The sequence below is a fragment of the Telopea speciosissima genome, chromosome 2, assembly GCF_018873765.1.
Source record: "Telopea speciosissima isolate NSW1024214 ecotype Mountain lineage chromosome 2, Tspe_v1, whole genome shotgun sequence".
Taxonomy (NCBI): Eukaryota; Viridiplantae; Streptophyta; class Magnoliopsida; order Proteales; family Proteaceae; genus Telopea; species Telopea speciosissima.
The window spans coordinates 47783022-47807257 of record NC_057917.1 but is presented as its reverse complement, the minus strand read 5'-3'; the positions used below and the strand labels follow the sequence as shown (position 1 = coordinate 47807257).

Below are 24236 nucleotides of genomic sequence, written 5' to 3'. Positions count from 1 at the left end.
CCAAAAAAAAAAATTCAATAATACTTAAAGCTATGACAGATTGATTGTACTACTTTGGAAGATAGGTGGGTGCCATCTGAGATTTCAACCGTCGGATTGGATTCCAAACGACAGCACACCTCACCAACCCAGTTTTTTACAGAAATGCCCCTCATTCTTTTATCCAATCTTTCGTACTTCGTAGACCCAATAGCGCATTAGGGGTGTAAATTGGTCTGATTTTGAGTAATTGATCTGGTTCTTTAATGGTTCTGGTCGTTACAGTCGGGACTAGAACCAGATCAATAAGTTAATCGACTTCAAACCTAAGATCTAGAATTGTTTATTAATGGATGATCCGGTCTAGTTCTGGTTTTTAGTCGGTTTCAGGTACTATCATAATGTTCAAAATTCAAATCCAACCTTCTACAGTTCTACTAGTCTGAACTCTAAATACCAAATGTAAAAGAAAGATTGTAAATCCAGAAACCTCACTTCATGTATACATCTGGAGAATGAATGTATGGAAGAGATGGTTATCAGCCAATTTTTAACTAAAACAATGGAAAGACAAGGACAGTGAAAGAATTAAGACCTGCTTCTGGACACGCTCCCTTTCCTTTGCGAGTTGCATGACCAGATCCGTGATTACTTTGGTCCTAATGCTAATGTCCTTTGCAGTAGCTACTTTTGTATTATCATCTTTATGCAAAGATGACTCCAAGGATTCAATTCTACCCCTCTGAAAATTCAATTCCTCGTTAAGTTTCATGTTAGTTTCAGTTAACTGAATGCACTTTGCTTCTGCACTCTCTGCCCTACTTCCGGCTTTTGAAACTTTTGATTTCATATCCCCAATTAAGTTTTCCATATCTTCTATTGCAGAATACAACATATTCTGCTGCTCCTGACTTGCTTCAGCAGATGCGTTTGCATGTTGTAGTTGAATATCAGCTTCCCTCAGCTGCTTCTCGAGAAAATTTATCTTCTCCGTGTTACTGCCAGTGCTCTTAAGATGATTCAGCTCCTGGTTAAGTTCCAAGTTAGTCTGTGAAAACAGCACACACTTGGCCTCAGCACTCTCTACTTTACTTTCAGCTTCAGAAATATATTTTTTCAGATCCTTAATTACATTTTCCATTTTACCTATTTCAGAATTTAAAACACTATTCTTCTCCTGACTTGCCTCCAAGGAAACTTTTGCATTCTGTATCTTAAGCTCATTTTCTTTCTGCTGCTCGTCAAGTAAATTCACCTTTTCCCTTAGAGTGAAGGCCTCAGAATTTGCAAGAATGTATTTATCTTCAGCTTCCTTCAGGCTGGCTTTTAAGCTGGTTGTCTGATCTAGAAGGAAGTTGTCAAGTTCTCTACTGCTGGATTCAAGCTTCTGAAAAGCGCTTTCTTTAGCACTCAGCCGTTCCATGGAGTCCTTTAGTTTAAAATTTATCTCATTTTCTCGTTGAATTAAACTATTTAGATTAAACTGAATGGTGAGGAGTCGACCCATCATTTCTTTTGAAATTCCCATCAGTACCTCAGCAGTATTTTCTGCTTCAAGTAATCTCACCCAAACAATCTCTTCAGCTTCTCCCATGCAGAATACTTCCTGTTCCATAGAGTGTAGCTTTAATTTCAGCTCTTCTTCATTTTGCCTTGATTCGGGTAGCTTCTTTTCAAGATCTAGCTCCCTTCCCAAAGATTTCTCCAGCATTCTCAGAATATGTCTTTGTTGTTCAGCAGTCTGCATTTTCAAATTGGCATTCCTGCTTGAAAATTGATTGCTTTCAGAAAAATATGCACCCTTTCCATCATTCCCTGCAAAAATGTATGTAACAGAGAGGAAAATCAAAAATAAAATCATCCTGAATTGTAGCAGATCCCATTCCCTATTTTAGGACTAAACTAGTCTACCACAAACAAAGCTATATAACTTACAATTTTCCTGTCCGCTATATGCTAACAAAGTCCTCTGAAACTTGGCAGAGTGCATCCTCAACTCAGAGACCTGGTTTTTTGACTGCTTCAAAGATTCTTCTGAGTCTCGAAACTTCTCTTCCATTTCTGGGAAAGCATCTCGCAAGTGTTTGCATGAAGATATTTTCTGACGGGCATCCACAATTTCTCTTTCAAGACATTCCATGAAATTATCCAGCTCCTTTACCTCTGAATCTAACACTCCAGATAAAAGATTGAATTCCATTGCCTTCTCAACAGAATCCGCCAACACATCGTCACCCTCTACAGTTATAGCTTCAAAGTCACTTTCCCTTGCAGCCACATGCATCAAAAGCACGTCCAGGTTTAACAACTTCTCAGAGGAGTAAGCCAAATCGAGTTCCACTCTTACTAGAACTTGTCCAGCATTTCCCAGTTCCCGCATCCCCTCTCCGTCAGGATTCCCACAATTCGGGTTCTGAATGGTAATTGTTGCATTCTCAATAACACAGTCATCCATTTTCACAGCCCAGGTATTCGTCTCAAAAACTAAAACAAGAAGTTCACAAATCCTTTATTCGTGCAAAGGACTTAATCAACAAGAGAATACCACAAACAGACTCCGGAAAAACCCCAATCCGTATCCTGCTACTCCTCGAACTCATATACTAAGAAGAAAAAATATTAATGAGAGGGACCCCATTTACGACTATGATCCATGGTGACCTGGCCAATCAAGCAAATACGGAGTTCAATCGATTATCCAAGGAAGACCCAGATTTTCCTGAAGAAAAATCCTTCAACCAATTTGCAAATAACACTCGAAAAATTAACAATTTTCATGATCCAATTCGACGTAAGTCAAAACTCCAATCAATCCAAGGTTTTTATTCTATTTCTACTACTAATGACCGGAAATGAAAGTGACAAAAACAGTACGAAAGGGCAGAATCACTGCAAATATTTTTGGGAGAGAAAATGTGAAAGGGCTCGTACCTCCTGAAGAATATCGCCGGTTCTTACTGGAAGTCTGCAAAATGCAACTCCACCGTAAATTACAACCGCTTATAACCAGAAGAAAGGCGGAATCGTCGTCTACATGATGAGAAGAAATGGAGAACATGCTTTGCGGAGTGACTTGGCGCAACCCGCAAATTCCGACGTCTATATTCTCTAATCCAAAATAATGGGAGAGCGTTCTCTGGGGGAAGTGCAGGGGCCATGCGCACGTGACAGCCAATGAGAGCGTGCTGGCATCTTGTGGAATCTTTCATGGGGCAGGTCGTCATTCCCCCCGGGTGTCTGGGCGTGGCCTGCGTCCCCAAAACATTTTTCAACAAAAAATAATTTAAGTGGTCAACCAATACCCGTTGTGATTTTCGAGCATCAGGGGGTAGGGGGGTAGGATTTCTACCTTTCCATTAGGGTGGGGTGGCCATTTTGTACCCCTATTTAGGCACAGAGGCCAAGTGACCATGTAGTGTTCTTTTTCCCTTTTCTAGTACAATACATCTATTTTGTGACATGGACTAATAATGTATCCATTCCGGCCGTTTGATTGAGGAAATGATTTAGATTAGTCACATGTAAAATTTCAAAGTCTAAATCAATCAAATTATCCATTTGTATTGACATGCATCCCATACAAAGGGTGTTAAACGGTTCGGTTCGGTTAAACGGTTCGATTCAGTTCAAACCATTTAATTAAATTTGTCTCACTTTTGAAACCACAACCAACCCATTTATTAAATGGTTTTGCGGTTTCGATTTTAAACGGTTCGATTTTGGTAAAACGGTTTCTGTTTGATTTTGGCACATTTATGTACATTCAAGAGTGTTAAACGGTTCGATTAAGTTCAAACCGTTTAACTTAACGGCCTCAATTTTGAAACCATAACCGAACCATTTATTAAACAGTTTTACGGTTTCGGTTTGATTTTGACACCCTTAATCCCATATATGTTCATGTATGTGTACCAAAACTTTTGATATTACCTGTGCACTCTCCCAACTATGAATAAGAATAGAATTGTTGTAGGAATAAAATATCATGGAGTGCAGGTATAAGATTAGAAATATAATAAACAAATAGTAAATACAAGACTTATCTGATTGATATGACAGACAGTATCGCACCGCATCAACAATACACGTCCTCTTGTGTAACCTGAACAATAAATGGAAGAGCTGAGTCGCATCAAGCGATGTTCTCCTTAAAGTTTTTAGTTGCCCCAATTTTGCAATCCGGGTTGACATACACCTATACCTCCAAGATAAAACAACTCTATAATCACATAGGTTGCAGTTCCAAATGTGATTACAAAGGGTGTCCAAAGGCTATATTCACTAACTCATCGACACTGATCGATTACGGTGGAAAAGAAAACATAAACTAGAAATGCTTCTAAAGATATTTTCAAAACCACTTGTTAGAGAATGAGCAAGACCTCCTCTCTTTATATAGAAGAGGAAGAGACACCACTAAGGGATGTCCCCACGAGATACGCCCTCCCATAAGGCTTGTTTGTTAGTCATTCAAACAAGTCTTCCAATAGGCACTCATTGGATATTTAGGTGCCTATTAGGAAAGGACATAACCCTCTAACACAACTTGTCTTGAATATTTAATTTTAAATACAATCAAAAATCCAACAATTGTTTTTTCAATAACAACAAAAAAAAAGAATAGACTGTTTGGATTTTTTTTTTTTTTTTTTAAAAAAAAAAAAAACCATAAAAATGGATAGCTGAAATTTGTCTGGTGATTTTCGAAAGCGTCATATTCCTTTGTTACATGGATTACTACATGAAAGAAAAATATTAAAAATATATTTCCATTCTCTCCCTCTCTCTCTCCGTCGGCACTATTAACGGTAGTTGACCCAAGGTTGTGTACCATACTCACTCTGAGTTCGGTTCCCCTGCACATACCAACAGGTGAACGTACATGTGAGAGCCAACCACATATCCTATTTTTGCCATTGAAAGGGGAGGAGGGGTTTTTATGAAAACAAAATTAAAATGTGATTGGCTTTGAGGAGTGAACGTACATGTGAGAGCCAACCCTCTCTCTCTCTCTCTCTCTCTATAAACTATACGTCAAAATGTTAAAAAAAAATCTGGGGAAAGTTTTCATACACGGCTATGTAAACCGTGTATGTGAGAGGGCCTCTCACAAAGAGTTGGAAAAGTCATAAATCCCCACCCATTAATTAATGCCTTGAAACTCCCACCCTCTCACATACACGGTTTACACGACCAGGTATGAAAACTTTCCCCAAAACATCTCATGAAATAAATTTTTATAATGAAGTAGTACGGTGGTTTAATCAACGAAGGATGGTGTTAGGTTCTTTCTAAGATAGACACTAAAAGTTGCTAGCTAATAGTTTGAGATCCGTCTTCCATACTTTCATCTCTCCTTTACAGGGTACCTTTGTAAAGGGTAGAAAAAATCGATGATAATTTCATCATTCCTCATGGAATCTTTGATTTTGTTAGACGCCATAAGGGTCGAAATGGTTGATGGCTCTTAAATTGGATATATCTAAAGCATATGATAGACTTGAATGAGATTACCTGTGGCCCAGTTTTTAATTATGAGGATGTAATTAGCATTGGTACGACGTGATTAGTTATTTGGTGCCAACCTGTTCTTACTCTATAAAAATCCAAGGAGGTAGTCTTGGTTTCTTTTAACCATATCGAGGTATTCGATAGAGTTGCCCATTGAGTCTATTCCTTTTTGTTTTGGCCCTATAGGGTCTCCCTAGACTCTTACAAGCTCATAGGGATTTAACATGTTAAGGGTATTAAATTTTGGAGACGGATCCTGAGGTTACTCACCTCTTTTTTGCTGATGATGTCCTTATCTTTTGTCGAGCTTCAATGAATGATGATCTCTCCATTCAGGCTCTTCTTAATTTATTTCAGGATTTGCTTGATCAACAAGTTAAGTTCTCTAAAAGTGGTGTGTTCTTTGGTAAAGACACTCCTCTCTCTACATGTTCAACCTGATATTTTCAAATGGGGATTTGTCCTATGAGTGAGGATGCAATCTATCTAGATTCTCCTATTGTGTCTATGAAGGGAAAGGCTTCCAATTGGTGTGGAGTTTGTACTCATGTTCAGCTTAAGCTAGTACTTTGGAAAGCTATATTGTTGTCTCAAGCAGGCAGGACTGTTCCTATCAAATCTGTTCTTAATGCAATCCCAACCAAATGGATACCTGTGTTTTAACTTCCCCACTTCGATCTGTTCTAAACTGGACTCTCTTTCTGCCCCATTTTGGAAAGGAGTGGATGATTCTCGTAAACACTAATCCCCTTTTCACTAGAAAGTTATGTGCATGATCTGGATTTGACTTATTCGTTGTCATATGGACACTAAATCTTGATACAGGACAGATTTTGGAAGCTAACATCACAAGCATTGCCAAGGGATTGAACCATCCTCTCATTTTGAACATCAAGTTTACAGAAGTTCGAAGTAACAAGAAGGATGTTCTTAATCTTCTTCCCTCGCCATAAGAGGACCCATGGCCTTGGCTTCTTATCCAAAGGATGTTCTGTTTTCAAAGAGTTCACTGATGTTAAAATCTTATCCTTTTTGCAATATTTTGCTTTTGTAGCCATGAGAGATAAGTTTTGCTCTGTTTATCTTGAGGACGATGTATTTCTGAATTTTTAGTTTTTATTTGGATTTTTATCATCAAAAGAAAAGAAAAAAAAACAAAAAGACCACGATTTACATGACCTAATAATCGTTCACTAGGAATCTGAGCAGAAGAGCCTAAGTTCTAACCGAGACATCCTGTCTTGGGGGCGCTAGGATAGGCTAGGCTCTACTGTTCTAACCCATTTGCCAGCTAAATAAGGAAAGCTGACTCCTACCTAGGTTAGATTCAGAACTGGAAAATTTTTTGAAGCTCATCTGGAGGAAAGGAAGCATCATTATATCCGCATGCATTGTTTCAAAAAAACCTTACATTGACATGGATATATGGAGATAATATCAACTTTGTGAAGAATCAAGTCTCATTGCATTCTACCCTCCTCCTCCTCCTCCTCCTCCCCCTCATCATCATCATCATCATCATCTTCTATTCTATCAAACCAAATAGATTAGGTTTCCAGGTTTGAATATCTCTTCAATTAGTGGCAGTTCTACCTAGTCCCTTGTTCTATCTAAAGCTGAATCTTGAGTTTTAACAATCAAGTTTTCTTTTTTACCAATTCCTTGAATAGAGCAAATTCAGGCTGCCAGGATATAGTGAAGAACGTTTAAATGGTAAGAGGAACACAACAACCTCATCAGATATTCAATAGGGTTATCTCTAATCTCCAACATCTACATCTAGCAGCTATAAAAGGGCCCTGACTTGACCTAGTGCAAGCACACTTAAACAGAGCCCCTTGGAAGAGTGGATTGGAGACAAGTCTTAACCTTTGGCTATTTTTTGCACCAGGTGGCTCCTCCCAGACTTTAACTTGTTTCTTCAAGCTGACAGACCTAGCTTTCTACCATCTCAAAAAGTTCGACATCCCCTACAGGATACAGATAAGGATAAATTTTATATTTACAGTATCTAACTGTACAATCAGTCCATAACTGAAAAGTCTGAAATAAATTGGAAAAAAAATGTTTATGCCACAAAACTCCAAAAAATAGCTAATACAAAGAAAATTTCAGATTATAATACATACAATGATAAATAAGTAATAACAACGGAAAATTGAAGATAAAATACAGAGAATTCGGTCAATGACTTAGATCCTCTAGAAAGTACTTGCACAGGGCAGAAATCTAGCTCCTGTTTTCACCTTTCCTAGCAATAAACCACCAAGTTCCTCACCAAGAAATAGGCAAAAGACTGGTTGAAACAGCTGACCTTTGGTCTCATTGACATCCACTGTTTGGATGATAAATTAAAATTTTTTTTCCTAGCTAGAAACATGGAGATAAAAACATACCATTTCATACCTTTTTGCAAATCTCATTAAGGGAATCCTCATCATCAGCACTCAGAAGACAGGACCATAAAGTGACTCATAGGTCTGAGATATAAGATAAAAAAAAACGCCATGTCTTGAAGTTCGCATCCTGAGATGCAGCAAGTACAACTCAGACAACATAATAACCACCCACAGTGCGATAGTGAAGGACATAAGCCAGTCTTCTGGACAGAAGATACATAATAGAAGATATACATAGAGAACTAACTAGCATACACTATTGTCTGCACTTATAGAGATGACGTCCTTTCTTGAAGCCATGTTTGAACTACCAAAAGCTTTTCTCAATCAATATACAGTTGGCTGACAATGAAACAGAACCTCTTCATTACCAGAAAATCCATAAAATTATGCATGAAAAACGAAAGAAATATGAATGGAAGAGATAAAGGAAGGAATTACCCCTAATGGTTTTCAATTCATTTCCTTCATTTTGAGGCTTCAATGTCCATGACTCCTCCATCTTCTGGATCATTGTTGGATGCATTAGTGATTATGTATGGACTGCCACTAAATTGACCCTCATGCTGAGCCTCAGAGAATGTGCAGGGTGATTTAGCTTCTGGGTGAGAGACACTTTGTTTTTCTGTTGAACTCTCAGATAGGCATTCCATGGGTAGCTTCACTAGGCCTTCTATTTTGGGCTCAAATGGAAGTTTAGTAGGAACGGTTGATTTGGGCATCTCACCATCCTGGACAGGCCTTGCAGATGATTCTGTAGGCTGGTAGAAGAGCAGATGAGCCATAGTACGGTCAATTGGATTTGTCTCTGTTTCTGCATCCAGCTCACTGGTAGACCTGTGATGATAGAAGTCACAAAAAAGAATAAAACAAAAGATAGTATATCAGGGAATTTGGGTTGAGTTAGCATGTGATTGAACAGAGTACTGACATGCAGTATTATCATCCTGATTCCAGGAAGAAACATTACTCCAGATTTGTTTGACAACAAATAAGTCAAAGGATCAAATATTTCATCTCAGGACAAAATATGAAATAAAATTCCATAGGTTCTACATGGCATAATAAATTGAAAAGAACATTAACTAAGGTAAAGCTTATGTAGAAGGAAGGGGTAATCAACTCACCCTAGACTTTTGAGCATGGATAAGGGAATACGGAGATTTTCAGATTTAACCATGGTTACAGTTAATAAAGAACCCTCACTAAAACAAATAAAGTATAAATCAAGTTCCCTCAGAAATAGACAATGGGAAAAGAAGGGGCCATACAACTACCATAGGTTTTCCCAGGTGTCCAGCAGCAATTTGAGAAAGAAGGGAGTGTGTGGAAGGAATTTAATTGTCACACACCAAATCATTCTAGCTCCATTTGTTTCAATGTAAAATGGGCGGGAAAATAAGAACCTAAAATATTTAATTATAAAGCTAAATTCATAGGAAGAAAAAAAGAAACACAAAATTTCACAGAACAGCACACCAATTTTTGGCCAAAATCTGTAAAATAATGTAGAGGAAGTAAAATTTTCCCTTACTTTTTTTACTTCCAGGAATTTAAGCCAAAACACCAAAGTAGGGTTAAGGTAGTTCCTCAATGTTAACCAACCAATCAAGAAATTTAGGATATTATCCTTTTCTGATTAAAATATGGTACTAACACATAATGAAGGATTCACAAATAGAGGGCGGGCCTTGGTGCAACGGTAAGGTTGCTCCATTGCATAGTTGTCACGGCGTCACGGCGATCCAAGTCGGTGGAGGGGTGTCACGTCGATATATCGACATGTCGCCCGCCATGGCGTTGCCATGGCAAGCATGTCGACCATGTTTTATTTTTTATTTTCTCTATTTTTAATGTGTTAATAGATGTATACTCAAGCCATGTTTTATTTTTTCTCTATTGTTTCTCAAGTTTTAAGAAGAAAATTCAGAAATCGAAGAAGAAATCGAAGAGGGAAAGAAGAAATCGAAAGAAATCGAAGAGGGAAAGAAGACAGGAAGAAGAAATCGAAGAGGGAAAGAAGACAGGAAGAAGAAATCGAAGAAGAAATCGAAAGAAATTGAAGAGGGAAAGAAGAAATCGAAGAGGGAAGAAGAAATCGAAGACAGGAACAAGAAATCGAAGAGGGAAAGAGAGTCAGGAAGAAGAAATCAAAGAGGGTCGCCATGGCGTAGGTCGCCATGCAGCCCTCTCCAGCGCCAGGACGCCATGACAACTATGCTCCATTGTGACCAAGTGGTCATGGTTCGAGTCTGGAAACAGCCTCTCAGGAAAAGCAGGGGTAAGGTTGCGTACATTATGACCTTCCCCAGACCCCGCAGTGGCGGGAGCCTCTTGCACTGGGTATGCCCTTTTTTTCCATAAAATTGGAGTTTGACAATGTCTGTGTACTAGGGAAAAATTGATTAGGTCAATAGAGGGATGAAAACAGTGACCAGCTCAGGTGAGTACGTTACACACTTCAAACATACCTAAAAAGGTAGAATAGGTTAGGTCCATGAAAAATAAATGAGGAAGGTGGGAGAGCAGAGATGAAAAGTAAACTGATTGTACAGGGTATTGTGGATGCTAAGGTCAATTAGTGGCTGTATTAGGAAAGGAATTTCAAGCACTGGTGGTCAAAAAATGAAAATAGAAGGCAATAGTTGAATCCTAGTTCAAAAAATCTGTCTAAACCAACTTAGTTAGGAAGACTTCCACTTCCTTCAGGACCAACATGATAATGAATGATTATTAGAGTTCTACAAATTATAAAACACCGGCTATCTTCAACTGAAACCTCGTATCTTTTCAATAAAAACCACCCAACTTCAGTGGAAGTGTTGTAAGTACTTTGACTACTTCTACCTTCATCTTATTAAAAATCCAATGTAGAAACAGTAAGCCGGAATGCTTCTCTTTTCCTTACCAGAATTTAATAGAGACTATACCATACATTGGAGATGGTATCAGACACATCACAAGTGTTTTGCTAGCCCTGAAAGTGATTGAATGCTCCTGAATAAATGATAGAGATCAAGATGGGATCCAGGCAATATCTCGCTGGCCTAGGGAGGGTTGTCAACATACCAACACATCCTCCTACCATGTAAAATTATAAAAAATACCTTTGATGTTTATGATGTGATGACCAAAATGACTAAAATGGCCTATCAAATTAGCATGTGAAGGTGTAAAATCGGACATTAGACACACAATAGAGGAAAGTTTTCAAAATGAACATTATTCTTTTAGACATGCTATCTCAACACGTATTCGTCATCTTAAAACTGCTATAGTTGTTTAGTGGTTCCAAAGTGTCGATGTACCTATACTATGTTTCTTGAATTTGATCTTCCTTGGACTTCCATAAGCTTCCATTACGTACATTCTTCAGGGGACCAAAGTCCTACTGAAACCAACTTTTAGAACCATGAACTATTCAGCAAGTGGCCCAAGTCAATTGAATATAGTTGATAATAAAGACCACTCAAATAATGGCACTGTTGGTTACTCACTGCATCTCTATAAATTTATAGTGTTGAAATTGTAAATTTTAAGTGGGTCAGATGCCATTAGTTGGTTCCTCATATCAATAGACCCAAAATCCAATCCAGATTTGGAGAACCACAAAAATACCCCTAGTTCACCCTGGTGTAACAACATTTTCCCTGACACAAAAATACCCAATCTAACCAAAAAAGATTATCCTGACCCTAGAACACCACAAAATAGAAAGATGTAGGAAATGACTTCCGCATGAAGACATCTATACCAACATACAAGAAGACTGCCTTGCACGGAATACACACGCATACCAGCCAGAAATTAGAAATGGTTGTTTGTCTGTCACCATCTCACATCATACAAATAACAAATTACTAAACTAAATGTTCCTCTAGTACTCCTAGGGGTGAGTGTCACCCTTGTATGAGCTCCTTTATCTCTGCAATAGTTTATCTCACTAGAACATTATAATAAATATAGGGATGCATCTTCATAAACTCTCTTATTCTCCAGAAAATGAGTAACCAAAATAGAAAAACATGGCATGGGAGTGAGTTGGGCCACTTATGACCCAAGGTCGAAAAATTGCAGCTTGAAACAGTTAGTTGAGTGCTAAGCTAGATAGGGGTTCATCCTGCAATAGATGGAACCAGAGTGTATCTGAATGCACATATTTAAAAAATTGGAGTGAGTATTACTAGAGGTTCCATGATCATCCGTCTGTTCATTATGGACCAGACTATAGACCTTTGAATCAGGTTATAGATCAATATGACAAACTTCATTAGCATTCCTTTTAGCAGGGTTTTAAGTTAGAGCACATGAAATTACACTAAAGCCATCAATCAAGTGGACATTTCATGGGTATTAGCCTTTGTTTTAAATCTCAGGAATCCAACAGAATAATTTTTCTAAGATTCATGATATATCACAATTAAATTTTATGTGATTTTACCAACAAAAACTTCAATTCAACAACTGCAACATCAGAATTGATTTCTAGAGTCAAACCTGTTGTGACTGTTTGATTCGTCTTTTGCAGCAGCCTCATTTTCATCCCCACTACTTTTATTGGTACTAATTGTATCAGCAGCACTATGCCTTAGCATTGCACTTTGGGCCAAACGATACAAGCTATCTCGAATACAAAGCCTTGTTTTATTATCCAACTGCAGGCAAAGCATTACTTCAGGCATAAGATGTAACCAAATCCATAAAGAGAAGTTTACCCAATGAGTCACAGGTACCTTTCCAATAACTTCTAGAAGATGATCAAGTATTGTTTCCTCCAGTGAACATTCATCAACCACCATAGAGACTGTATTGGAATCATCTTGTTCTACAGGTGAAGTTGGGCCCACGGATGGGGGAATTTTTAAGTTTGCTTCAGCTTCAAGTTTAGTTCCTACTGTATCTTCACTTTGAGCCTCCTGCTGACACTTTTGGGCCATTGACTGGTCAGTACAAGTAGCCTGACGATTGAATTGCTGCTGTTGTTTCTGAATGGCAAGCATTGCCTGCATTTGCTGCCGCCGCTTTAATTTTTCAATCTTTTCCAGGGGGGTCATGATCAAAGAATTGTTTGAAACATCTGGTGATTTCCTTAATGCACTGGCATGCTTCGATGATCTGGGAGAAGATTCATGACCAACAAGGACCGGATGGGCCTTGTCCCTCTCAGGATGGTGTTGAAATGGAGGCATATAGGAAGGCGCCTGACTTCCATACCCAGCAGGAAAATATGAATGGGAGGTTGGAAGGTATCTCAAAGAATCAAGCCCACCAATCTGTCCTTGTGGACTGAGAACTGAAGATGGAAAGGTTTGTAAAGCAGAGGTTGCAAATTGATTCCCAAATTGTTGACATTGGTTAGCAGTTGGGGACCAGTTACCACGCGAGTCTTGAGATAGTTTTCCTTCACCTTTTTCCTCTGACTTTATCTGGGATTTCTTTTGCTTACTTCCCTGTAGATTGATTAAACAGGTAGCATGTCATTCTAAACAGATCCAAGGAATACAAACAATTCCAACATACTTTCAGAAATTTGCAGGTCTTGTTAAGGACAAGGGTGAAGCTTAGTTTTATAACACTTCTATCTCACTTACCAAGAAAAAAAAAACCTGAATGCACATGTTTACATGAATAAGAAAAGAGGATGTGGCATTAAGATTTGGGCCTTCTACACCTTTACCTATCTCTGCTTCAAGTATGTGTTTCTATTCCCATGTTCTCATACCTTGGTCCCATTTGATAATGCTTTTCCTGTTCTTTTGAAAAAACAGAAAACTGTTTTTGTTTTGTTGTTATTGAAAAACAAGTTTGATAACCACTTTAAATTGGATATTGATTCCAAGTTTTGAGAACCCAGTCTGGCACAAGGCCCATTTATCCTCAAGCTCCGCCTTGCCCAACCATATGTTGAGATTTATGAGCTTGAACCTGGCCCGTGCAGGCTCAAACACAATCCCAGATCTGGCCCAAAGCCTGGTGGAATGGGAGGGCTGAGAGAGATCGAGAGAGAGAGAGATCATATTGTAGCATGGTGCCGGCACTTGTTCACCCTCTAAAGTTTATAAAAATATAAAAATCACATAAAATGAAGTGAATGATATAATAGCAGAGAGAGAAAACATGTGTGCAACAGTGCGCTTTTGTGTGATGGGGGTATTGTTAGAGTTATGTATTAAGGGCACTTTGGGAACTAGTTTATTTACTTATTGTCTTACATTGTATTTGTCCTTTTTTTACTTTTCACCTCCCTAGGGAGTTGTATGTAATTCCATATATTATGTTAGTGAAGTTAATAGGTGTGGTAGAGATCATTTCTCTAACACACAACATTCTATCATCATTTCTCTTCATCTTTTCTTCTTCTTCTCCTTCAACCTTCTACTCTCATCTCTCTTCTTGTTCAGTTGTTCTCTTACAATCTTTGACTTCCAGCTGGTATTTTTTTAATACTGATAGAAAAAGAGAGCATGTGGGGAGGGGATGTGTGGAAGAGAAATTTAGGAGGCAGAAAGAAGCATGTTGGGGGGGGTATGGAGGACAGATATGTGGGTGCAAAAAGATTGAAGGAGTGGGTGGGCCCCACAGCAAAGAAAGGGGAGGGATGGTTCCAAACTTTTTTTTTTTTTTTTCGAAAAACAGGCCAATGTATTAATAGCGATGAGGAGATTAAAGAGAGATGGAAAGTTATTTCTACAAATTACTAAATGAAAATAATTCAAGCAATAGTGCTTTAAAAAGTTGTAATAACCATCAAGAAACCACAAATCTTAGATATATATGGAAAATTAGCGTGTCTAAAGTAAAAGAAGTTTTAAAGAACATGAAAATAGGTAAAGCAGTAGGTCCAGATGGTATCCCAATAGAGGTGTGTAAGAGCTTGACTAACTAAGTTATTTAATAAATTATCAGCACAAAAAAAAATGCCAGATAAATGGAGAAGAATTGTGGTTCAGATTTATAAAAATAAAGGTGATATTCAAAGTTGAAACTCGCTTGAGACTTATAAGCCATACTATGAAATTATGGGAGAGAGTAATTGAAACTAGCTTAAGACAAGAAACTAATATTTCAGATGACCAATTTGGTTTTATGCCAGGAAGATCAATAACAGAAGTTATTATTTTCTTAGGAGACTAATGAACAGATTTAGAGAATGGAAGAAGAATCTCCATATGATCTTTATTGACTTAGAAAAAGCTTATGCTAGAGTCCCTAAAGAGTTAGTTTGGCAACTGTTAGAAAAGAAAAGTGCTTCGAGTATATATGTAGACATAATTAAAGACATGTATAATGGTGTAGTGACTAGTGTAAGAACTGTGGGGCGACATAATAATGAATGCTCAATTACAATTGGGATTACATCAATGATCAGCTCTATGCCCACATTTGTTTGCATTAATCATAGGAGAGCTGACTAGAGACATTTATGATCAGATCCCTAGGTCTAGGTGTATGCTTTTTGCTGATGATATTGTTTGGGTGGATGAAACAAAAGCAAGGATAAATGCAAAGTTGGAATAATGGAGACCAACCTTGGAATCAAAAGGTTTAAGTAAAACATAAAAATAGAGTATGTGACTTTAGTAACAACAGGATTGAATGTGAGGTGGTGAAAATTATTGATAGGGTGTTGGAATATGGGTATATCGTGTGACATAGGTCAATCCATAATATAAGATCGACCCATGGGGTGTTACTTCTATTTTAGTTATTTCCCATTCCTAGTTCCATTCTAACTCTATTTAATTAGTTGGAGTTAGAGTTATAGAGTTAGAGTCATATTTGTAATAGGAGTCCTACTTGTAATAGGTTCCAGCTTTACTATTATAAATACATATCGTGGAGGGCTGTCATAGTAAGCCATTCACTTATTTCTACATGGTATCAGAGCCTAAATTCGATATCTGAGAAATAATTCTGACCTCCTCCATCGTCTCCCTCCACAATTGATCTCTCCTAGATCAACTAATCCATAGTCCTAAAACCCTAAACCAACCGAGACCCTTCTTCTCTCTCCTCTTCTCTAGTTTCACAGGGGCGGTACTTGGAGGTGATCAAACTATGATCTAGTGCCTGCCCTAGAGCCTACCTCCTTTCTTTTATCCTTTTTTTTATGATCTCCATGCACAGCGAGATCCCTGTTTGAAGTTTAGAAAACCTGCAGATCTGTTTTTCGAAGCATTGCAGAATTCCTCTCGAGAACTGCAACTTCTTCTTGTTCGAAGATCTGCAGACTCCTTTTTTGTTTGAAGACCTGCAGTTTTTTTGTTGAAGAGATTTCTTATTTAAGACCTGCAGTTTTTTTGTTGAAGACCTGCAGCAGTTTTTTTGTGAAGACCTGCAGAATTTTTTTTTTGCAGAAGTGAAGTTGTTTTATACTTGAAGACCTGCAGATTTATTTCTGTAACTCTGCAGTTTATCCTTGTTCGAAACAAATCTGCAGTTGTTTATTTACACAACCCGCAGATTTTTATTTTTGAAGGCCTACTATTTTTTACCAACTGCAAAATTTTCTACAACTTTCTGAATCTCTCGGTTATGGAAGATCTCACAGTATGCCTGACTCAGATGCATCTACCACCACCACTTGCCAATCCTCTACACAGGGAAACCATCATGACTATCCCTCTTTTCCTGACAGCCCGATAAAGCTCGATGCCACTAATTACTTACTTTGGTCTACACAATTGTTTCTTTCCATTGATTCAAGGGGCTATAAGGGATATATATATATGGTACCACTGTCAAACCCAGTGAAGCTGGTCCATTACAAGACAAGTGGAGTTCCAGCAACTCTCTTGTTATGGCTTTTCTTCTTAGTGCAATGACTCCATCCATTGCCCGTGGCTATACACTACTTGATTCAGCCGCAAAAATTTGGAAAGCTGCTAAAGGTACCTATTCCCAGGTAGGGAATGATGCACAAGTTTATGATATTCAACGAAAGATCCATGCAACCAAACAGGGTGAACTTACTTTATCTGAATACTACTGTGAACTCCGGAGCCTGTGGCAAGAGCTTGACTATTATGATAACTTTCAGCTTGATTATCCTTCTGATATTACCAAATTTCAGCTTAGGGAGGATAAATTCAGAGTATACACTTTTTTGATTGGCCTTAATGTGGAATATGATCAGCTTCGGTCTCAAGTTCTGAGTCGTTCACCTTTTCCCACTTTGGAGCAAGCCTACTCTATGATACAATTGGAAGATACTCGTCGTTCCACCATGTTATCACCTACACAGCCAGAGAGATCTGCTTCACTGTCTTCTAAGGGTAACTCTTCTAGTACACGTTCCTCGTCTGAGAAGAAACCTCTTAAATGTACTCATTGTGGAAAGGAACAACATACTGTGGATTTTTGCTGGAAGTTGCATGGTCAGCCATCTGACTCTTCTGATGGTGGTGGTTGTGGTCGCGGTAGAGGCCGTGGTCGTGGTGGCACACAGGCCCATCTTTCTGAAGCTACTGAAACAGCCCCTACTACCACACTTTCTGCAGAGGAACTTGTGGTCTTTCGTCGTATGATGACTAACTTCACCACTTTATCTGCACCTTCCTCTACCTTGACTGTGGTTCCTTCTTCTGAATCGAACTTTGTTTCTCTCCAAACCAGGTATTTCTTTTGCTGGTCATTGTGTTTCGGCATTATCTCATCCTTAGATAATCGATTCCAGAGCCACTGACCACATGACTGATCAGTCCAATTTATTTTTCCGTTATTCTCCTTGTTCCGGCAAAGATAAAATTAAAATAGCCGATGGTTCTCTTCCCTCTGTCTCCGGGAAGGGAGCCATCCATTGTTCTCCTTCTTTATCTTTGTCCTCTATTTTAAATGTTCCTAAGTTAACGTCTAATTTGCTTTCCATCAGTAGTTTGACATCTGATCTTAATGGCAAAGCTATTTTTTATCCTTCACATTGTGTCTTTCAGGACTTGGGTACAGGGAGAACGATTGGAACTGGTAAAATGCGTGGTGGTTTTTACTTACTTGACAATGATCTTACCTATAATACTGTCAATAAATCTGAACAGGCTCTTACTGCTACTTCCGCTGAACATCATTTATCTGAATTGCACCGATGGCATCGTCGACTGGGACATCCACCTTTAGGGACCTTAGCTAAAAATTTTCCTGCTTTATTTCAGCATTGGAACCCTCACTCTTTATTATGTGAGGCTTGTGTTTTTGCAAAACAAACTCGTTCTATTTATTCTAGTTCAAATAAAAGATGTTCTAAGCCTTTTTCTATGATTCATTCTGATGTCTGGGGTCCCTCACGTACCTCTTCTATTTCTGGTTTTAAGTGGTTTGTCACCTTTATTGATTGTCACACACGCACCACTTGGGTTTATTTGATGCGACACAAGAGTGAAGTTTTTTCATGTTTTAAAGTCTTTTATAGCATGGTTCAAACTCAGTTTCAAGCTACCATTCAAACTCTCAGGAGTGACAATGGTCGTGAATATTTAGATGGAGCCTTTCAATTATTTCTAGCTACTCAGGGTATTATTCATCAAACCAATTGCGTTGATACTCCACCCCAAAATGGAGTGGTTGAACGCAAAAATAGACATCTTCTTGATGTAGCTCGCTCTATTATGTTTGAAATGCATGTTCCTTCTCATTTTTGGGGAGAGGCTGTTTTGATAGCTGCCTATCTTATCAATAGGATGCCCTCTCGGGTACTTGACTATAAGTCCCCTCTTGATCTTTTGAAGGGGTCTTCCACCTAAATTATTCCTCCAAAAATTTTTGGATGTGTTTGTTTTGTTCGCAACCACTATGCCCATGGTAAACTTGATCCCCGCGGGCTCCGCTGTATTTTCATTGGCTATTCTCCCACCCATAAAGGGTATAAATGTTACCATCCTACATCTCGTCGTGTTTTTGTTTCCATGGATGTGGTTTTTCATGAGGTGGTGGCTTTCTTTCCATCTTCGGCACCTCTTCAGGGGGAGTCCATTCCTACTTTAGAAGAAGTGCCGATTCCTATTCCTCCTCTACATGAACCTATTGATGACTATCATGTACCTTTAGATGATGATGTTCAGGGGGAGCAGCAGGTACAGCTAGAAAAAGACTTTAGACAACAATATTATCGAAAGAACAAAGAAGGGCAACAACATCCCACCACTGCAGCATTACCATACCAAGAGTTATCCTCTGAACTAGGACCGAATGACACCTCCTCTGGTAATAATTCTAATCCCTTAGATGCTGCTCTTTCTCCTATTCCTTCTGATCCATCACTTGATCTACCCATTGCTCTTAGAAAGGGAAAAAGGTCTTGTACGCAACATCCAATTTCACAGGCTGTTTCGTATGAATCTTTATCCCCATCATTTCATGCTTTTGTTTCCTCTTTATCTTCTGTTTCCATACCACAGACTTGGCAGGAGGCATTTACAGATACTAGGTGGAAGGAGGCCATGTTCAAAGAAATGCAAGCTCTAAAGAAGAGTGGTACATGGGACCTTGTCACACTTCCACCACAAAAGAAAACTGTTGGCTGCAAATAGGTCTTTGTAATTAAACAAAAAGCTGATGGAACTATTGATCGTTTTAAAGCAAGGCTGGTTGCTCGCGGATTTACTCAGACATATGGGATAGACTATTTGGAGACTTTTGCACTTGTTGCCAAAATGAATACTATCAGGGTAATACTCTCTTGTGTTGTGAACTTAGGATGGAGTCTACAACAACTTGATGTTAAAAATGCTTTTCTCCATGGTGAATTAGAGGAAGAGGTATATATGGATATTCCTCCTGGTTTTTCATCTGTTGCAACTCAAGGCAAGGTTTGTAAACTTAAGCATGCTTTGTATGGTCTGAAACAATCACCACGTGCATGGTTTGGTCGCTTTCAAACGGCAATGTTGACATTTGGTTATAAACAGAGCAACGCAGATCATACCTTATTTATCAAGACATCGGGCAGCATTATTACTCTCCTCATAGTATATGTTGATGATATCATTGTAACTGGAAATAACTCTGCTGAAATTTCCAAGTTGAAGAATTATTTGGCCAAGGAATTTGAGATTAAGGATCTAGGCATACTTCGCTATTTTCTAGGGATTGAAGTGGCCCATTCTTCTCAAGGGCTGTTCTTATCTCAACACAAGTATACTCTAGATCTTCTTTCTGAAACTGGCATGTTAGGCTGTTCTCCTGTGGATACTCCCATTGAGGCAAATGTTTGTTTCCGAGACACTGATGGTGAACCAGTGGACAAAGGGAGATATCAGAGGCTGGTTGGGCGACTAATTTATTTATCTCACACTAGGCCTGACATTGCCTATGCTGTGAGTCTTATCAGTCAATTCATGCATGATCCTCGGTCTAATCATCTGGAAGCGGTATTCAGGATTTTGAGATACTTGAAGTCAGCTCCTGGAAAAGGAGTGTTATTCTCTCGTTATGAGCATTTACAGATTGAGGCCTACACTGACTCAGATTGGGCTGGTTCCCATGATCGAAAATCCACCTCAGGTTACTATACATTTGTGGGAGGAAATTGTGTTACATGGCGCAGCAAGACGCAAACAGTGGTGGCCCATTCCAGTGCAGAGGCTGAATTTAGAGCCATGGCTCTTGGTATTTGTGAACTATTGTGGCTCAAAACCTTGTTACAAGATTTGAGCATTCCTATTACTCGCCTACGCGACTTCTTCGCGACAAGAAATCAGCATAAGCATTGCCCATAATCCAGCAGATGATAGACGAAACATATTGAAATTGATCGTCATTTTATCAATGAGAATCGGATAATGGGACAATTTGTGTTCCTTATGTTCAACTGAGAACATGGCTGATGTGTTCACCAAAGGTTTAAGTGGAAAAGTTTTTCAACCTCTAGTGTGCAAGTTGGACATGATCGATATCTACGCACCAACTTGAGGGGGAGTGTTGGAATATGGGTATATCGTGTGACATGGGTCGATCCATAATATAAGATCGACCTATGGGGTGTTACTTCTATTTTAGTTATATCTATTTTAGTTATTTCCCATTCCTAGTTCCATTCTAACTCTATTTAATTAGTTGGAGTTAGAGTTATAGAGTTAGAGTCCTATTTGTAATAGGTTCCAGCTTTACTATTATAAATACATATCGCGGAGGGCTATCATAGTAAGCCATTCACTTATTTCTACATAGGGAGATATTGCAAATTGAAAACTTTAGGTACCTAGGTTCAATCATAACTAAAGGAGAAATCAAGGATGATGTTGTACAAAGAATTAGAATAGGGTGGATGAAGTGGCGGGGTGCTTCCAAAGTAGTGTGATTGACGTATTCCTTTAAAACTCAAAGAAAAATTTTATAGGATAGTTATACATCCATGAATGATGTATGGAGTTGAATGTTGGGTAGTGAAGAAACATATCAACAAATTTAGTGTTGTTAAAATATGGTAAAACTAGAAAAGATAAAAATAGTGAACGAACAAATTAGAGCTAATTTAGGAGTAGCTCCGATACATAATAAATTGCAAGAAAGTTGTTTGAGATGGCAGGGACCATAATTGTCAAGGTGACTAGGTGACCCAAGGAATTAGAGGGGCGTTTACGCAATAAGGCACCCGCCTAGGCACCTTAGGCTTGCATTAATGACTACATGTAATATAGGAATGATAATTTTATATAATTATGTTTAAATGCAACATAGAAATCATATCAATGCAATATGATAGAATTATGCTAGTAATGGCCTAATATAAGAAAAGCAATACATAATAAAAAAGCATAAAATATAATCTATGCATATTAATAAAAAATAAAAAATAAAAAAAAGCAATAAACATAAATCAACATAAACCCGTGAAGTGTCAACAAGGCATGCTGTCGTCTTGGACCCAAGGAAGATCTTGGATGCCTAGGCGGTGCCTAGGCAATGCCTTGACAACTATGGCATGACATGCGCAACAGAACCCTTTAAGTGCTCCACTACAAAGGGGTGATTTGATTCAGATTGAAGGAGTTCAAAGAACAAGGTGTAGGCTTAAAATGAATCCAGGAAAACTGGTGAGGAAAGACATGCATAGCTTTGGACTAGTGACAAGTATGGCTTTTAATAGAGCTGTTGGAGAAAAAGGATCCATGTAGCCGATCCCATTTAGTTGGGATAAGGCTGAGTTGAGTTGAAAAATAGGCTACTGTGGCTAATGATAAACTGTGAACTATTTTACAGGTTGGCAACCAGCCAAGTGATTTGTAAGGTGCAATGGTCCTTTCTAGTTATTCATTTTGGGTGAAGTAGTTGGGATATCATCCTATTTCACTCCCTTTTTCATTTTGGCTATGGATCCTAGAAGATACCAACACATGTTCTTGTATAGGGTATTTGGACCAAACTAAACAACATAATATTCGAGGACAGAATGAGGACTCCTTATCTGTGTTACACAACTGGTGGACATCTAATTGATTGGGATCTTGCAATCAAAAAGTTCTATGGAACTCATAGTCTTAGCTTTGGGAATGAATGGATAAATGTAGTTTGAGTTTATAGCTAGAAGGAAGTGGGTCCATGGGACAGAAGACCACACACTATTCTCCATGGTCAAATTTCAGCCCTCAAACAAGAAAGCCATTGGGAAATCCCACACTTGAAACTCTACGACCTTGCAAGCCTTCATAGACCAGTTGGGCTTCTCCACCTAATAGTTTAAGCTTTTAGGATTAGACACTTAACATGGTATCTGAGCCATTAATCCCACTATGTTAATAAAGATCTATGTACGATCACCCAAAAAGAAGAGCCACACATACCACGTCTACTGCCATCCAAAAGAGGAGCGGGGAGTACTGAGAACCTTAGTGGAAAACCTCAGGACCTTGGATCCCTTTATGTACCAGTTCGGCCTCTCCACCAAATACCTTAAGCTTTTAGGATTTGACACTTCAACAAAGGGAAGCACATCCAAAGTTAGTGCAAATTGATACTGAATTTATAGAAAGACCATTATTATGTAGAGCTTGTTCCGCAGTTTGGCTGCCCAGCTACTGATTGATTTTGAATTTTTTATTACGGCAAAAATCCCATGCTGATTTGACCGAGAATTCCCCAAAACAAACCACCAATAGTAGCTTCGGTTCCAGACTCATCACCAGCAGCGAGACTAGTGCCAACATCCTTGCCTGTTCATTATAGCATATGGCAGTTTGCAATTATATCAAACTTAGGATTAACTTTTGATCCATTTCCCTTGCTCATTTGGGTCTGAAACTTAACCAGTGAGATGTGTGGCATCCTCTATCATGTGGAACTATTAAATTTTGTTCATGTCGCAAACTGCCTCTAGTATAATGTCATTTATATGACTATGCTGTCATTTGTGGCTGATAAACCACTATTAATCCTTTTCCCTCTGGACCATTGGAAGGTGGACACAAACTGACGTACAAGATTTCCCAATGACGCACACTTCAAGTGATATCCAAAATGTGGGTATTCAAGCATCTTGATGATAAATGTCAATGAATGGATGAATGCATAAAAGTTGTGCTAGAGATGCAACTTGGGCCTGAAAACCCCAAATACAACCCTCCCCCCACCCCCCCCCCCCCTTTCTTTTTTTTGGGGGGGGGAGGAGGGGAAGAGGCACTTGGGCTAGAATTTCCAGCCATGGACCAGGCTATGGTTGAGCTGTAATAAATATAGAGGCATAAAATGAAGGAGTCATATGAAGAAGTTATGGGAGAGGGTTATTGAAAGCCACCTGAGAATGGAAACTACTATTTTGGAGTACCAATTTGGGTTTATGCTAGGAAGATCCATGATGGAAGCTTTTCTTACTTAGGAGACCCATGGAAAGATATAGAGAGGGCAAGAGGGATCTCCCTACAGTCTTTATTGACCTAAAAAGCATACGACAGAGTCCCCAGAGAGTTAATCTGGAATATACTAGAGAAGAGAAGGGTGTCATGTAAATATGTGGACATAATTAAAGATATGTATGATGGTGTGGTGACTAGCGTCGTGGGGGGTCAAGGTAGTGAATTCCCAATTACAATTGGGTTACATCAAGGATCATCCTTAAACCCTTATGTTTGCACTTATCACAAATGACTTAACCAAAGGCATACAAGATGAGGTTCCTTGGTTAATGCTTTTTGCAGATGACATTGTTTTGGTGGATCAGACAAAAGCAAGGATTAACGCCAAGTTGGAGCTAAGGAGATCAACCTTAGAACAAAAGGTCTTAAGACAAGTAGAACTAAGACGAAATATATGGTGTGTAACTTTAGCCACACTAGGACGGATAATGAAGTGGTGAATATTGATGATAGGGAGGTTCCACAAAGTGATTATTTTAGATATTTGGGCTCAATTGTAAACAAA

General features: G+C 38.7%; 2 protein-coding genes across 4 annotated transcripts in view; both read right to left on the bottom strand.

Moving 5' to 3' along the window:
- Positions 1–2434, bottom strand: part of LOC122650789 (WPP domain-interacting tail-anchored protein 1-like) — a 37332-nt gene extending 34898 nt beyond the window's left edge. The window contains exons 1-2 of the mRNA XM_043844171.1: positions 1915–2434; positions 575–1794 (exon numbers count right to left, since the gene is read on the bottom strand). Of these exons, the coding sequence (XP_043700106.1) occupies positions 575–1794; positions 1915–2434 (1740 nt within the window). The remainder of the gene's footprint in view (positions 1–574; positions 1795–1914) is intronic.
- A 5496-nt stretch (positions 2435–7930) lies between these two features.
- The window catches only part of LOC122650245 (protein LNK2-like), a 51653-nt gene continuing 35347 nt past the window's right edge, over positions 7931–24236 (bottom strand). For 2 of the 3 annotated variants that reach the window (XM_043843596.1, XM_043843599.1), the window contains 3 exons: positions 12623–13339; positions 12387–12544; positions 7931–8726 (listed from right to left, as the gene is read on the bottom strand). In XM_043843596.1, the coding sequence (XP_043699531.1) occupies positions 8357–8726; positions 12387–12544; positions 12623–13339 (1245 nt within the window). In that variant the 3' untranslated portion in view covers positions 7931–8356. The remainder of the gene's footprint in view (positions 8727–12386; positions 12545–12622; positions 13340–24236) is intronic. The other variant, XM_043843598.1, reaches the window with a different exon arrangement.